The 16,521-nt window shown below is 41.4% G+C and overlaps 1 protein-coding gene across 1 annotated transcript in view; it reads right to left on the reverse strand.

Moving 5' to 3' along the window:
* MDN1 (midasin AAA ATPase 1) overlaps window positions 1-16,521 on the reverse strand; it is a 146,029-nt gene that overhangs the window by 35,529 nt on the left and 93,979 nt on the right. The window contains exons 56-70 of the mRNA XM_045544027.1: window positions 15,717-15,927; window positions 15,155-15,386; window positions 14,698-14,824; window positions 13,546-13,716; window positions 10,969-11,183; window positions 9,908-10,295; window positions 9,050-9,159; window positions 7,128-7,833; window positions 5,284-5,445; window positions 4,115-4,388; window positions 3,116-3,351; window positions 2,358-2,453; window positions 1,637-1,731; window positions 1,181-1,302; window positions 436-582 (exon numbers count right to left, since the gene is read on the reverse strand). Of these exons, the coding sequence (XP_045399983.1) occupies window positions 436-582; window positions 1,181-1,302; window positions 1,637-1,731; window positions 2,358-2,453; window positions 3,116-3,351; window positions 4,115-4,388; window positions 5,284-5,445; window positions 7,128-7,833; window positions 9,050-9,159; window positions 9,908-10,295; window positions 10,969-11,183; window positions 13,546-13,716; window positions 14,698-14,824; window positions 15,155-15,386; window positions 15,717-15,927 (3,292 nt within the window). The remainder of the gene's footprint in view (window positions 1-435; window positions 583-1,180; window positions 1,303-1,636; window positions 1,732-2,357; window positions 2,454-3,115; window positions 3,352-4,114; window positions 4,389-5,283; window positions 5,446-7,127; window positions 7,834-9,049; window positions 9,160-9,907; window positions 10,296-10,968; window positions 11,184-13,545; window positions 13,717-14,697; window positions 14,825-15,154; window positions 15,387-15,716; window positions 15,928-16,521) is intronic.

A 16,521-nucleotide genomic window follows, 5' to 3' on the forward strand; every position in this document is an offset into this window, starting at 1 on the left:
TATCCCAACAGCTGTGGCCAGGGGTAGTAACTGGGAGCAGGCAGTTTTATGTGCAGTTCCTTGATATATGGTAATGCTCTCACTAGATCAAAGCAGCTAATAATGGCCTGGATCAAGCAGCAGCTTAGCAGGACACTTACAGTGTCTACACAGAGAGATGTGTGCTGCCTCAACACGCCAGTCCCCGACATCTTCGTCTGGCAATTTACTTCTGCTAGAGTTCACTAGTCAATGCTTCATTTATAACCGGTCTGCACTTTACTTTGAAATGTTCTTCTCTATAGTTAATGTGAATTAAACATTAAAGTTAAAGATGACTAAAAGTGTCTTGTTTAAAACCTGGTGTGCAACAAGTTAACCTGTCTCGTGTGGAGAATTCAAAGCCTAACCCATTTAACAGTGTAGTGTGAAAGTAAAGAAAAAAAAATTCCTCACCCTTTCCTTCAACTTGTGGCATCAGTAAGACATGACAGTGGAAAACCAGTAACATTTGAAGTCGCACATGGAATTCTCCCAACGAGGATCCTTCAATAAATGCTTGTAATGTACTGACCAGCAACATCAAGGTCATCTGTTTGTCATCTTTAGAGATTCAAAGAAGAAAATATATATGTGTGCCTTCAACCATCACTCCTCATTCCTAATGTAAATGCAATATACCATGGGATACACTGAGGGATGGCCAACAGGCAGAGACCAAAATTAAAGCATAGCTTTCAAAAGTAAGGACCACAGCTAAATTCTAAGCTGACTTAAAAGTAATAACTACACAGAGTATGTGTTAAATGTACTCACAGCAAATTAAGTATGAAACGAAACACTTAATGTTAACTACTACCTATCAAAAAGGCAACTTTTATTTTGACTTGTTTCATGGACACAGGGACTAAGGAAACCTTATCATTGGACTGGTTCTCTGGACTTTGGACAAGTCACTTAAACCTTTCTGACTTTTGTCATTAATATTATTCTCTCACTAAGAAAAGCACTACACAGCTTTCTTGGCTGACCTCTCAGAAATACTGAGAAGTTAAATGATGTCTCCTATGTAAAAGTAGTGTGTGTGTGTTTGGTGGGGGAGTGGCGGGGGGGAGGAGCAGGCAGACCCCCCCCGAACTGTGCAGCACTCCACTGAGCTGGGAGCCTCTCCGTGGGCACACAGTGCACTGCCAGGCGTTACCTTCCTGCTCCTCTGTTTGCTCCTGCATGTGCTTCTCAAGCATCTGATAGATGGAGAACCAGTGCTTGGTGGATTTCTCAGTGTGGCGCTTCATGGTATTATCCAAACTCATGGACCAGCAGCTAAAACATGAGAGAAGCCAAGGAGGCATTTAATATGTTTGAAATACGTAAAATATATGTTTGAAATATGTGAAATCACAGAAACAGAAGCTGAATGCTCCATATTCTCCCATCCTGAATGGAGATGGTGAAGCCACCCAGTGTGCTGCCTCAAGAATGTATGGTGTTGTCTGGCCTGCACTGAGGGCATTTTAATGTCTTGCTTTTAACTCTGTGATTAATGACTGAAAAGCACATTCTCTAACTACCATACTACATAAACCCTGATGTAACTCAAACAAAAGACAAAAGTCCTTACGACCTAAGTTCAGGAGAGGGAAAGAGAGTCACTTACTTCAGCTCCAGTTTTCGCCACCGAATGATCATCTGACTGACTAAATCGAGATGTTTTCGCAGAGACAAAGCTCGGCTTGCATTCTCCTCCCAATCCTAAAGAAATAAAGATAAAATTTATTATGGCCATTATTCAATCCCTTAATCACCTCCTCCCTCAAAAATATCTTAGACTTTTCTTGAGTGAAGACTACTGGGCCCCAAAACTACTCTTAATGAATTTACAAACAGCATATCCAGCTTCAAGTTTTTTCTGGTCACATGACAGAACTCCAGCACAGCCAAGCTTAGAAGCAGGCAAAAAGCACAAGGTTTATGGGCTGGAGTCTGAATTTCTGCTGTTAGCGATGTGACCTTGATCAAAGTCATGTAGCTCCTTCTGTCATATGGCAAGGCACTAGCTACCTCAGAAGCTGTGGAGATTAAGGGGGACGATGTGTATAAGCACCCAGCTGGACTGAGGGCCCGCCTCGAAGTCCTGAAGAGTGAGACCTCACTGCCGGTGGACACTGTACCCCACCCTGAAAAGCAGATAAGGCAACTCGCCCCAGCCACCGGGACCAGCGCCTCACTTGCACTGATGTCACTCATGCCAGAAAAACCAAGGATGTTTATCTTTCTCCAACCCAAACTATCACTTTCTGTCCCTCTAATAACCACCACAAGATAAATCTTTTGTCAACTGGCTAAAAACTAAAACGAGGAAGAGAGAATTTTCTTACCTGTGCCTTTGCCAGAAGGATCTCTAAGCCATTCAGAAACTTTGAGATGGGACTGGAAAGTGGGAAGCTACGAATTCTGTCCATTACAACCAGTAGCTACAAAAAACAAAATAAAATAAAATAAAATAAAAAAGATATGGGTATCTCAGTAAGAATACGGGTGACCCAAAGTCACAGGGTACTAAGGAGTTTCACCCAAATTTTCCATTTCGAAAGCACATCTGAAAACTGTGGATGCAAACCTCCAGGGCTATTGATCCTGACCAAGATAAGCATTTTATCTGCTGCATTACTCTGGAAATAAGATTGAATTTGATAAGATAATTACTCGTATTACTCTCTATAGTAAGAGTTATAAAATTGGCTGAAGACCACAGAGCAGAGCAATGCGTGAGTTAAAACTGCCAATCTTAAAAAAGCAAACCCTATTTCTAGCACAGTTAAGAAAACCATGAAGCCTTGGTAGTGTGTGTCTGAATAAACACAGCAACATGGCAGCATTTTAATATGTGAACAGTAATCCCTGAACAACAAATACAATTAACAGAATCCCCAAACATCCTTCATACTACAGCAATACGAAACTGGTATGCTCATGCTGCACTTAGCAAATAGCATCTTGCTGAATTGGGGTTCTGTAACCCTGTGTTTATACGTATAACTGTGCAAGTGAATGCCTCCAAGGATGACACGAGGCACAGCCTCAGTGCAGATTAAGTAACTTACGCGGCCCATCTCCTCCTCACCAGCTACCTTACCTGCTTAAGTGCTGGGTGGTCCGGCCAATCCTGCAGCAACTGACTGACAGCCTCTGAGAAACCCTGAAGCACGGGCTGACACTGTTGTGCTTCTGGAACATTGGGGTGCTGGTAGAAGTCATAGGGCCCATCAGGCTTCACCATCAGGTCTGAGGTGGCCTCCCCAAAGAGAGTGTTATGGGAGAGGGTACAGGCCAAAAGCTGGCTGCCCAAGAGTTGATCATTCAGCTCAACTCCTGTGAAGTTAACAAGATCGTGGTAAAGTCAGTGAACTAAGTTATCTATCAACATGTTAGAAAGATGTCAAAACAATAAACTAACTGGGACTAATGAAGCAAATGTTTCATTGCCATTCTCCCTGAAAGCAACACTGGCCTAGAGGACTATGATCCTAGTACCACCATTCTCAGGTTTCTGGGATACACAGAGGAAGTCAGATACTACCCTAGATACAAACAAGAAGGTGTAGGGTTTAATTTGATGCATTCAAATTCCTAGTTTTTGTAGTAGTTATGGCTAAGTAGAAAGGAAATTTAAAGCCTCCTTCCTAATTGTATGGAATAATTCATGAAGTCATGTAGGAAACTACATCAAACCAACTGCTATCAAACCATATACTATCAGATTCATTTCTGAATTCCCAAGTTGCCCCCACGATTATATTATTTCATTTGAAAAGCACTGAGGCCATTAGAGGGAAAGTAGAAATAATGCTGAGGAAAAAAACCCATTTAAATTAAGTTTATATCCTTAATTTTTTAATCTCTTACCCCACAGGAGTCAAACAATGAAAATCCATCTTATTGCAGAGTTCTATTAATAAATCAATTTTTTTTGCATTAGCTCCAAGTTCTTTAAGCTAAGGAAATGCCATCAATAAGGAATTAAGTGAAAACAGAGAATTCATCAGGGAATTCATGATTTCAATTACTCTAGAAGTAGTGATTGCATTTATTCACTTTGATTTCCCAAAGGCATAACAAAAGTAAACTACTATACCCATGAAGGGGTAGAAATGTGTCACAAGAGATGCCCCGGTCTGATAGCAAGACAGAAACAGGCTGAGGTAATGCTTTGCTTCATGTGGTGGCAGAGTCTGCTGGTACCAGAGGGATCGAGCAAAGCTGAGGCACAACTGCTGGTGTATCAGCATCACTGCTCGCATTGAACTCTGGGAGAGGACCGCTGGGTTTGTGGCTGCTTCCTCTTCTTGTCCATCTGAAGTTTCTCTGTTCTCCTCCAGTGTTGGCTGTACCAAAATATCTGCAAAGTCCTAAATATAGCAATAGAACAATTAAAGTTTTAAAAATCAGAATCTGGGCTGGGTGTGGTGGTCAGCATCTGTAGTCCCTGCTACTCAGGAGGCTGAGGCAGGAGGTTGCGTGAGCCCAGGAGTTTCAGGCTTCAGTGAATTATGATGATGCCACTGCAATCTAGCCTGGGAAACAAAGTGAGACTGTCTCAAACAAAGAAACAAGGCTGGGCGCGGTGGCTCACGCCTGTAATCCTAGCCCTCTGGGAGGCCGAGGCGGGTGGATCGCTCGAGGTCAGGAGTTCGAGACCAGCCTGAGCGAGACCCCGTCTCTACTAAAAATAGAAATAAATTATCTGGCCAACTAAAAATATATATAGAAAAAATTAGCCGGGCATGGTGGCGCATGCCTGTAGTCCCAGCTACTCGGGAGGCTGAGGCAGTAGGATCCCTTAAGCCCAGGAGTTTGAGGTTGCTGTGAGCTAGGCTGATGCCACGGCACTCACTCTAGCCTGGGCAACAAAGTGAGACTCTGTCTCAAAAAAAAAAAAAAAAACAACAAAGAAACAAAAAAATCAGAATCTGCTCATGGGTCAGGCACAGTGGCTCACATCTGTAATCCTAGCATTCTGGGAGGCTAAGGCAGGAAAATCACTTGAGTTCAGGAGTTTAAGACCAGCCTAAGCAAGAGTAAGACCCTGCCTCTATAAAAAATAAATAAATAAATAAATAAAAACAATCTGCTCCTGATCAGACTAAAAGAAAGAGTAAAAAAGGAGTTTGAAAAATTGAGAAAATGAAGTAGAACTTATGTATGTATAAAGATATATTAAGAAGACTATGTAGCCATTCAGAGGGAATACGTATGGCATCAAGGGAATTCATTCCAAAGCAAACGTTTCCACCAATGCTCTACCTTTTCATGCAGTGGGAACTGTTTTCTGAATTCCCGTTCTTCCTCCTCCTCCTCACTCAGTGCTGTCCTGGAGTTCCTGCTCCTGTATCGGTACAGGCTGCTTTCCTGTTCAGCCTTCTCTTGGGCTATGCGTTCCTGCTCGTCCCACTCATTGATGATTTCCTGAAAAGTCACACACACAGATGGAAGCTGACCTCCCTTTGCTGAGGCACTCACAATGAACAAAGGCAAGATCTGCTCTTAGTTTTTCATGAAAACCAAAGCATCATGGCTGAAAAACAAATAAAAGCCAACATCCAAGAAACTAAATTGTAGGTAATAGAGAGCAAATGGGCTTTGTTTTCAAATAGTGTAAGTTTAGCAACCACAGTTTGCTAAATTCCCCCTTACTGTGTTGTAATTTCAAAGGTGTAAAAACTTGCTACAGTACAGCTCTTAGGAACTTCCTATCGTGAGCTAATGGTGCTTGGTACCAAGGACAAGCTCAGGAAGTGCTGTGAGGAGGCTGTGATTCAGACTGCACTTGGCTGGCCCCTCAAGGAGCTAGCCCAGGGGTTCAGTAAAGGAAAACTCAGACCAGGAGCTGGGTGGTCAGAAGGCACCAATCAGGCAAAACTGGATTGTGTCTTACCAGACACTGCCTGAATCCTCTGTTACCTCTAAGATTTTAAGTCCTTGAATTGGCAAAAACTATAAATTAAAGAAACCACACAGTATTGCTAACGGTTGAGGAAATAAGCATCCACCATCTAGGAAAGTAATTTGCATTAAAAGCCTAAAAAGTGTGTTTAATCATTGTCTTAGTAATTCTGATCTGCAGAACTTGTACCTAGAGACAGTAAGACTGTAAGACAATTTACTAGGCATTGCCTTTTCCAAAATAGTAAATATATATATATGTGTGTATAAATGTAAATGTTCAATTACAGGAAATTAGTTAAATTACTTATGTATGCCTCTAGCAGAGGATGGTTTCAATCCATCGACCTCTGGGTTACGGGCCCAGCATGCTTCCACTGTGCCACTCTGCTGGCATTAAATTACTTATGGCATAAACATAAAATAGAAAATCTGGCAGTCACTAAATATGATGTAAGTGAATACATAATAACGGGAAAATAATCACTATATGTTAAATTTTAAAAAGCAAATTAGAAAACAGAATAAACTATATGTAGTGGTTTGTTATACATTTTGGAGAGCTCCAGCAGTTTAAAGACACGTCTCAGGGGCCACAGAGGGGACTGGAATTGATCTCAACAGAGCAACTCTTTTTTCTGTTAAATGTTGGGTCACTATGGTAAAATCTATATTTTTTAAAAGGTGCTGCTACTTTAAAAAAAAAAATCTGTAAACCATTAAGATGAATTACTTTAAAAAATTTAGAGTGTTAAACACATACATTGGCAGATGTATATATACATACACATAAGCAAGCATAAAATGGAATACGCTGATATATTAACTGGGTTTATATAGCTTTAAGTGGTAGGATTATTAGAAATTATTATTTATATTTATCCTCTTAATTATGAGAACAAATTACTTTTGCTAATAAGGGAAAAGAGTAATGTAAGTTGATTCACTTACAAGGCAAAAATCACCATCAACAAAGTCAAAAGATAACTGACAAACTAGGAGAAAATATTTGCTGTGTATATCACAAATGAAGGGCTAATTATCACTAATTTTTTTAATCTCTTAAAATTGAAGGACAAAGACCCCAAAACCTATGTTAAATGAGGGGAAAGAAGGAATAGAAAACAGACTCGCCACTCCCCAACCGCACTGGGTACTGCAAATGTGCTGCAGGCCGCCCTACCGTGCTCCCAGAGACGGCTCACCTGACACACGTGTCTGAAGAGCTGCAGAGCCCTCTGGTCCAGCTCTCCCTTGCACAGCACGTGGGAGCGCAGGTAAAGGAGGGCGTTCAGCAGCAGCTGCTCCTGGGTGGGGCAGGGTCTCTGGCCCTTGCCTTCCAGCTCCTTTCCTCCTGATCGCTTGAGGATCAGCTTCCCAAGGCCTCGCAGAAGCTCCTCCGACTTCACTGAGCACAAAGCATCTGCATGAGCAAAGTAGGTGGGGAAGGCAGGGCCCAATGACGGGAAAGCCAGCAAGGCTGTGGCCAGGGTCCCTAGCTCGTCTGCAGACACCATACTGCTGTGGAGGGAGGCATGGACCTCAGAGGCCACCAGCCTCATGCCATGTTGCAACTGCAAGATGGATGCCTGCAATGGGGTCACCAGGTCTGGATACAGGGCATACTCCTCTGCCAGTCGCTTCCTGAACTGGTGGTGTGACTGCTGCCAAGAGGCCTCCTCCTTCAGAAGGCTCTGGGCTACTTGGGCAGATCGAGGCCCATCCATATGGAGGGCCTGCAGGAGCCGTGAGAGCAGATCCTGAACAGCAGGGGCCTTGGCGATGCTGGTGACGTAGTGATGGATCTCCTGCACCAGGGACTCGTAGGCAGGCAGCTGGGGTCTGAAGGCCTGCTTCTTCAGCAGGCTGCAGATTAAATTCTCCAGCTGACTGATCCTTTGGCGAAGCGACCTAAAGGTAAATTAACACCATATGCAGGCCGGGCGCGGTGGCTCATGCTAGTAATCCTAGCACTCTGGGAGGCCGAGGTGGGTGGATCGGTTGAGCTCAGGAGTTCGAGACCAGCCTGAGCAAGAACAAGACCCCGTCTCTACTAAAAATAGAAAGAAATGAGCTAGACAACTAAAATATATACAAAAAATTAGCCAGGCATGGTGGCACATGCCTGTAGTCCCAGCTACTCGGGAGGCTGAGGCAGAAGGATCACTTGAGCCCAGGAGTTTGAGGTTGCTGTGAGCTAGGCTGATGACATGGCACTCTAGCCTGGGGAACAGAGTGAGACTCTGTCTCAAAAATAAATAAATAAATAAACAACAACAACAACAACACAAAAACCCACTATATGCAAACTTTGTCAGAAGAACAATGAACCTAGATTGGCCCTCAGCTAGGAAAATAAAATGAAGACATACAGGCTGCTGAGAAATAGTATGATAGTACTGACAATCATAATAAAGATGGATAACATGTATAGAGTACTTACTCTGTATCACACATGATATTGGTGCTTTAGACATATCTTATCAAAGCCTCATTATGGCTTATTCAAGTAGGTTAGGTACAATTACCCTCGTACCAACATGGACACTGAGGCTTAAAGTGATCGACCCAATGTCTAAATCTGAAGGTCAGGAGAAGGACTGGAACTCAACCTACTATATCATCCAGTCTGTGCATCTCAAATCCAAAAACCCAAAATCCAAAACGGTCCACGCTTTTTGAGTGCCAACATGACACTCAAATGAAATGCTCACTGAAGCATTGTAGATTTCAGATTTTCAGATTTGGGATGCTTAACTGGTATAATACTAACATTCCAAAATCCAAAAAACTTTCAGTCCCAAGTATTTCAGATAAGGGACCTTCAACCTGTACAGTATTTCCCAAGGTAACAGACATTCTTCCACAATAAGAATAGGTTTTGGCTTCAACCATTTTGGCCCCATATAGATTCACAACTTGAATATCCTCTCCCTCCTTTCAGAGCATTATTTTCCTGACTATAACCAAGGCTTTGGGATCTAATTGCTAACATATTAATAATTCAGGTGTATATTATTATTACCTCTATTAACACTATAGCTAAATTGCAAAGGCCAACTTCATAATCTCTTTTTCAAAAGGAGAGTAAATAACCCCAACACAAATAATCATTCTGCTGCATTACCTGACATGAGGATGAGAATAACTGAGAATGACTTCATCCTCCAGATCTCTTCCAGTTTGTAGCTGGGAAAACAGGTTCCGGGTCTTCCACTCACATTGCAGTTGGTGTAACTAATGGAAAAGAGAGAAACTGGTCTGCTGCGTCTCAGCTCTGACCATGCATTTAATGAAAATGCCCTGGGGTGGGTAGAGCAACAAGATTGAAAGAACCCAGGCTCCTGAACCACCCAAGGGCAGGTGGTTCTGATCCATTAACTTGGACCACTCACATCAGGGCTGCTAGGTGAAATAAACTATTTACACCATTGAACTTTTGAGTCTCCTTGCTATAACAGCTTAGTGTTTACTCCAACTAATATAATTTTCCTTCTTCAAAATATAGTGCTAGTATATCACTGTCTTAATGTATTCAGTTCCTGAATTTGATTGGAAGTTCAAAGAGCAAGGGATACCACATTATCTGAATCTACTTGGTTCTTTTTTTTTTTCCCCTTTTTGATTCTTCAATTTTAGACAACAAACACCAAAAATTCAAAATAAACTTAGTTCAGGCAGAGGCAGTCCAGAAAGATATCACAGTTTCCCTGACAATGCCTCAGGTATTCTACCTACTTGCCCTCTGCACCTACTGGCAGATAGGTCAGAACCTTAAAAAGGACTCCTCTCAAATCCTGAGTCTAGTCAGAGGAACACTTAGAAAAGAAAATGCAGTCCTGGGAAATGACAAGGCAGCTCATGCCAAATCCCCCTATTGATAATTTGAGCACCCAAAAGGGAAAGTAAAAGGAGTGATACATTAAGCCAATCCAGCAAACCAGGGAAGGAGCCCATGCTCCAAGCTCTTGCTTCCCATACATACCTCTTCCTTGGCATACTTGAGCTCATATTCCCTTTTCACAGCAGGGTCGAAACGTGCCTGGGGGAGCCATGTCTGAATCTGGAGCAAGCCAAGGCTCACCCAGAGGCTCCCACGCTGGGCTGGTTCAGGCAGGTTCCTCTTACTCTCCACTTCCCCAAAAAAGTGGTGCAGGGAGCTGAGCAAGAGGCAAAGCAGTTCCTTGGGTAGCACCTCCTGACCGGCCACATCCTTAAGAGCCTGGCCTATGTACTGGAAGGCCTGGCTGTTGCCAAGCAGCAGCTGCTCACAGTTCTGCACGTACTCCTGCTGCTGGCGCTCTGGGAGCAGCTCCGCTAGGCCTGTCAAGTGCCGACACAGTACCAGTCCCTGGAGCCGGGAATCTGTGTGCCTGTGGGGACAAAGTAGGAGCACTTAAGGGCTCCCATTATAGCAACAGCATTCTTTTGTATACACTATCACCATTCTGTCGGGAAATGACACTGCAGAATGCACTGTCAGTACCTAGATGTAAATTTCTGTTCTCATAACTTTCTTTTTTTTTTTTTTTTTTGAGACAGGATCCTGCTCTGTCGCCTAGGCTGGAATACAGTGGCATAATTATACCTTATGATAACCTCAAATGCCTGGGCTCAAGAGATCCTGCTGCCAAAACTCCCGAGTAGCTGGGACAACAGGTGTGCACCACCATGCCAAGCTAGTTTTATTTTTTGCAGAGATGGGATCTTGCTATGTTGCCCAGGCTGGTCTCCAACCCCTGGCCTCAAGTGATTCTCTCCCACCTTGGCCTCTCAAAGTGCTGGGATTACAGGTGTGGAGACACCACACCCAGCCCTCATATTTTAAATAGTTTACTAAGCATCATCCTCTTGATCACAATACACTAAAAACTGATAGAGGAACCAGCAAGCTCATAGTAGCCTAAAAACATGCTAATCCAGGCCGAAAACACCTTTCACCCACCAGAACTAGCCACTGCAGAAGCACACTCTGACTGGGTCCCTGCTGTATGCTCTGGAGGAAAGACAGGAGCTTTACAGTCTGCTCTCAGGCGGAGAGAATACCTGAATTCGGCTACTGAAGGGACAGCCATGTTGGTCCAAAGCACCGAGCTGATGTCCTGGAGCTGCCGGGCTCTCTCAACCCATTCTCCCAGGGTGACATGGGAGGAGGACAGCATGGGGAGGCCACTCACATCCCAAGGACTTGCTCTGCAGCTGCTGGTCAAGACTTCAAAGCAGCACTTGGAGAATACGGGTCTACTGAGACTGCTAGGGCCCTGAGGGACAAAAAGAAGAGCCAAGTAATTCTTGGAAATTAACAAAAAGGATTTCAACAAGTAGCATTAGAGCACTTAAGAAAGAAGAAAGAGATAAGAAAAGGAGGTCCAGGTTGCTTGGAACAGGCAAGCACCAGGCAGAGATGGGACCAAAAAAGCAGAATGGGTTGGGTGTTAGTATGTATTAAAGGAATGTAGATCCATTCTCTAGGAAATGAGGAGCAATGGGTGCTTTCATCATGCATGAGAAAATTCCTCAAACCTGGGAATCGGTGAGACCATTCTTATAGAAGAGAAGGCATCACACTGGAGGAGGATGAGAATCAGAGGTAGGGAAAGGAGAAGACAAATGTAAAAGCCAGGGCAAAGTGTGACAAGCTTGTGCTCCTTGGACTGTTAATCTGGGACACACTGTCCACAACAAAGGATTAGGTTACCAAATACATATGATAGGCAAGTCTGTATACCCCATGGAACTCTTAGGGATCCATAAGTTTATCATTAGAGGCTTTGAGAGATGTTTTACAACAAAGAAAGCAATTTTGATAGAGTACCAGAACAGAATAGAGTCCAAATAAATCTATAAACACTTAGGGGAATAAGGTATGTAAAGAGGGCATTTCAAGTGAGAGTAGAAAGCATGAATTAGTCAAAACGGTATAAACTGTAATGCTTTTGGATCTCCTATTTGTATAAAAGAAAAAATATGCATCCCTACCTTCACAAAACAAGATATACAGATGAAATTGATTTAAATGTAAAACAAAAAACATAGGAGAAAATATCAGGAAATAGTTTTTAACTCTTGGGGTGGTAAAGGAAATCTTTTTTAAAAGCATGACACTAAAGTTAGAAGGTAGAAGATACTAGCGTATCTTTTTTAAAAATTAAAAAACTGTGGCTGGGCGCGGTGGCTCACGCCTGTAATCCTAGCACTCAGGGAGGCTGAGGCGGGTGGATTGTTTGAGTTCAGGAGTTTGAGACCAGCCTGAGCAAGAGCGAGACCCCGTCTCTACTAAAACTAGAAATTATATGGACAGCTAAAAATACATATAGAAAAATTAGCCGGGCATGGTGGCGCATGCCTGTAGTCCCAGCTACTGGGGAGGCTGAGGCAGGAGGATCGCTTGAGCCCAGGAGTCTGAGGTTGCTGTGAGCTAGGCTGACGCCATGGCACTCTAGCCTGGGCAACAGAGCGAGACTCTGACTCAAAAAAAAAAAAAAAAAACAAACAAACAAACAAAAAAACTGTGATATAAGAAAACAAATTTGGGAGACAACAGAAAACTAGAAATATGCTTCCAACCACATGTTGGGCAAAGGTTTAATATCCATAATATATAAAGAGATCTTTGATAATAAAATGATTCTCAACAACCAAATTTTAAAAAATAGATAATGAACATGACTGGAAAATTCAGAGAACTAGAAAGGATCAATAAACATACGAAAAGATGTTCAATCTTAAAATAATCAAAGAAGTACAAATTAAAATGGTGGTTTTTAAATTGTATGACTGGCAATAATTAGAAATGTTGGTAACACCTAGTATGGCAAGCATATGGAGAACTAGGTCCATATATATATGAGTGAAAATGCTTTGGTCCTAAACCTAAACCTTCCTGTGGTCATCCAGGGCTTTGGGACCTCCCTTTTAACTGGCTCCTGGCATGTTAAAAAAAGTAAAAACCAGAAACCATCTTTCTGGTCTGGTAATAGCAATAATATTTTTTTATGTGCAGAAACTTTGACCAAGAATTAAATTCTAATAAATTACCCACAGACAGATGGGCAAAGATTTATGTAAGGATAGTCAATGCAGCTATGCTTGTTACAGGAAGGCAGAGGAGAGGAAGGCAAGAAACCTTAACATTTATCACTAAGAAAGTGATTAAATAAATTCTGCCACATCAGTACAATGGAATATCTTAAAAAGAATAAGCTAGAATGACACGTACACATTTCCATGCTACATTTGCGTACTTATTTTTGTTTACGCATGCATTTAATATAAAAATATATATAAACAGAAGGATACAAAAAGTGATTATTTCTAATGAATTCTGTATTATACATACACACATTTCTATACTGTTTAAATATGCTATAATTAGAAAAAATGTTTTAACTAGAAAAAAATTAAAGACCTTTTAAATGAAATACTTTTACTCATCTGACAAAGCACTGAACAATGGAACACCTTTATTGACAGTACACTTATTAACATCCTGTAAAAACTAAAGTATTGCAATAACCTATTTAGTCACCACTCTATGCTAGGAATAAATGCTTAGTGTTAGATCCACTAAGAATATTTTTTCCTACTGTCATCAAACATTTTTATGATTTTAGGTCAACAAACCTTCAATGTAGAGTCCAAAAGAGACTTGGGCATCTCCTTCTGCTGCATATCAGGCAGAGCGTACCAAGTTAGCCAGTACTCTGGATTTGTGGTCACAGTACTGCTCCAGAAATATATAAATATGGAATTAAACAGCTCAGACCACAAAGAAACAATTTCTTCAGTAGACACCTAGAGAGAAAGGAATAATTAGATAAGAGAATATTTGAGAAAGACTCCATAAATCAAGTTATTAAATCTCTTTCTTCTAAGACTCATCTAAAACTAACATGAGTTTAAAGGTATTAATCTTAATTTTCCTGATTCTTTGTCACCTGGGTCAACATCAAGGCATATAACCTGTTTATAATTTGATAAAACTATGAGATCTGCTTTTATAAGGTTGCATGAGAGTGTAAGTAAAACAGTTCACACACTTACAATATCAGCAAAAGAGATAAACGTTATTTAAAAATTTTAAAGTTGTATTCATGAAATTATCAACCAGAGTTTAACAGCATCATATTCAATAGTTATTTAGGGGAAGAGTAAAAATACTCTCACAATATATTTTTGACAAATTGGGAAATTTAAAAAAGCAAATATCTTTGCCTTATCTAACTAGAAACCAAATGAACACTCCTTTGATAAAAGTTGTAATATAACCTCATAATTACTGCAAAAGAACATTCAAAATTCTCCCCCTTAAGGAGGTAATTCAAATAAGACTGGCATTTGGGTCGGGCACAGTGGCTCGTGCCTGTAATCTTAGCACTCTGGGAGGCCAAGGTCAGAGGATCACTTGAGCTCAGGAGTTCGAGAACAGCCTAAGTAACATAGCAAGACTCCATCTCAATCAAAAAAAAAAAAAGAAAGAAAAATCAGCCGGGCGTGGTGGCGTGCACCTATAGTTCCAGCTATTCGGTAGGCTGACACAGGAAGATTGTTTGAGCCCCGGAGTTTGAGGTTGCAGTGAGCTATGATGACGCCACGGCACTCTAACCAGGGTGACAGAGTAAAACTCTGTCTCAAAACAAACAAAAAAAAAAACTGGGGTTTGTAACATGGAATTTTGAGAATAACTAAAACATTCCACAACCAGTCTGTCATAGAAAATCTAATCAACTCATTATGTAAATGAGGCTTATCTCTCTTTTTGATTTTGGTTTTTACCTTTCGATGATGCAGCAAGGACCAAAGGTCTCGAAGCTCTTGAGGAGCAACTGGTGTGTGCTTAAGACAAAATGTGACATGATGACTTAGCTCTTCATCTATCTGGGGTTGTTGATTTTTGTTGCACCTGCTCCAAAAGTAAAGAGGGAGAAGGTGGGGTACTGACTATCAATGAACTGCTAGAAAACTGCTACACAGGGGAAGATGAAACACACAGAACTTTTACAGTACATTTAAAAATGAACAACCCTAGTGATAAAATGTCTAGTGACCTTCAGGGTGCGGTCAAAACTGGCACAGAATCCTCAGGAAGTTTTGCCTTTCCACAGTGGCAAATGATGTCCTTCTGCTTCAGCAACCACTCCCCTCAAGTCTATGCCTTCTTTATATCCATAACATAAAGAAAAGAACAAGCAAAAAAGTTCCCACAAGAAAAATAAGTGAAAGAATGGCTTACCTTCTCAGACAAGCCTGTGTCATAAAATCAGCTGTCACTTTATACTGCCAAAGGATAGCCAGATACTCCATTGCAGGCCACAACTGAACACGCCTGGTAAGTTGGATTAAGGAGGTAAAGTCTGGCTGGGACAGGGAGGAAGCTTCACCATGCTTTTTCTCCAGAAAACCAAGTGAAAGTCCTTTGGCTTTTAGTTCTAAACACTGAGCATGCACAAGATTCTTTAATTCATCTGGACAAAATGACAAATACTGTATTAGAGCACAGTGGTCAAGAGTACAGGCTCTAGATTCTTGACAGCCTGCTATGTGACTGTGAGCTTAACCTGAGTTAACCCGAGTTAAGCTATTTAACCTGGGCTTTGAGTTTCTTATTTGTTAAGTGATAATACCTGCATGATTCTAATTATGGAATTAAAAGCATATGTAAAGTTTAGCCCTGTGCCTGATACTTACTTAATGGTATTTATACTACATCCAAAAAAAGGAAAAACCTACTTGACTATAGGGGAGAGGATATTCTCAGAACATTTGTCTGCTAGACAAATGCTAGACTATATTACCTAGTTGGACATCTTCCAGCATATTAGCTCTGCGGATCAATCCCCAGGCCTGGAGGAGACTTTTCTTTAATGTCCATTCAGAAGCAGCCACTTGGAGACGACTAATATCTTCCTGCCATCCACCCTCCCCAACAGCAGGCATCCACTCCCCGATGGCAAGGACTTTGTTAAGGACCTTCAATTGTGAAAAGCAATCCACCACCAGCTTGTCCTGAAAGAATAAAACCCAAGAGAATCTACTATAGAGTAAATTGTGGTTCTTTTTAGTGGCCTAAAAGAAATTTAATTTCCTTAATGCTTCTAGAAAACAAAGGCTTTGTTTACTCCTGTTACTCTCAGGAAATTTTTACAGTAATGAAGTTAAAACTCTACCCAGCCATAATAGTCTCAGGAATAAGTCAAATGATAACGCTTAACAAATTACTTAACAGTATTCATGGAATACAGTGTGCCCTCCACATCTGTGAGTCCCACATCCATGGATTCAATCCAAATGCAGATTAAAAATATATGGGGGAGAAAAATGGATGGTTGTGTCTGTACTGAACATGTACAGACTTTTTTCTTGTCATTATTACCTAAACAATACAGTATTAACAACTATTTACACAGAATTTACATTGTATTAGGTACTGCCAACGATCTAGAGATGATTTAGGTATATGGCAGGATGTGCACGGGCTGTATGCAAACATTATCCCGTTTTATATAAATGTCTTGAGCATCCTTGGATTTTGGAGTCTGAGGGGGGTCTTGGAACCAATCCCCCACAGATACCAAGGGAAAACTATATTTAAGAGTTGAA

This window comes from Lemur catta, chromosome 2 (genome assembly GCF_020740605.2).
Source record: "Lemur catta isolate mLemCat1 chromosome 2, mLemCat1.pri, whole genome shotgun sequence".
Taxonomy (NCBI): Eukaryota; Metazoa; Chordata; class Mammalia; order Primates; family Lemuridae; genus Lemur; species Lemur catta.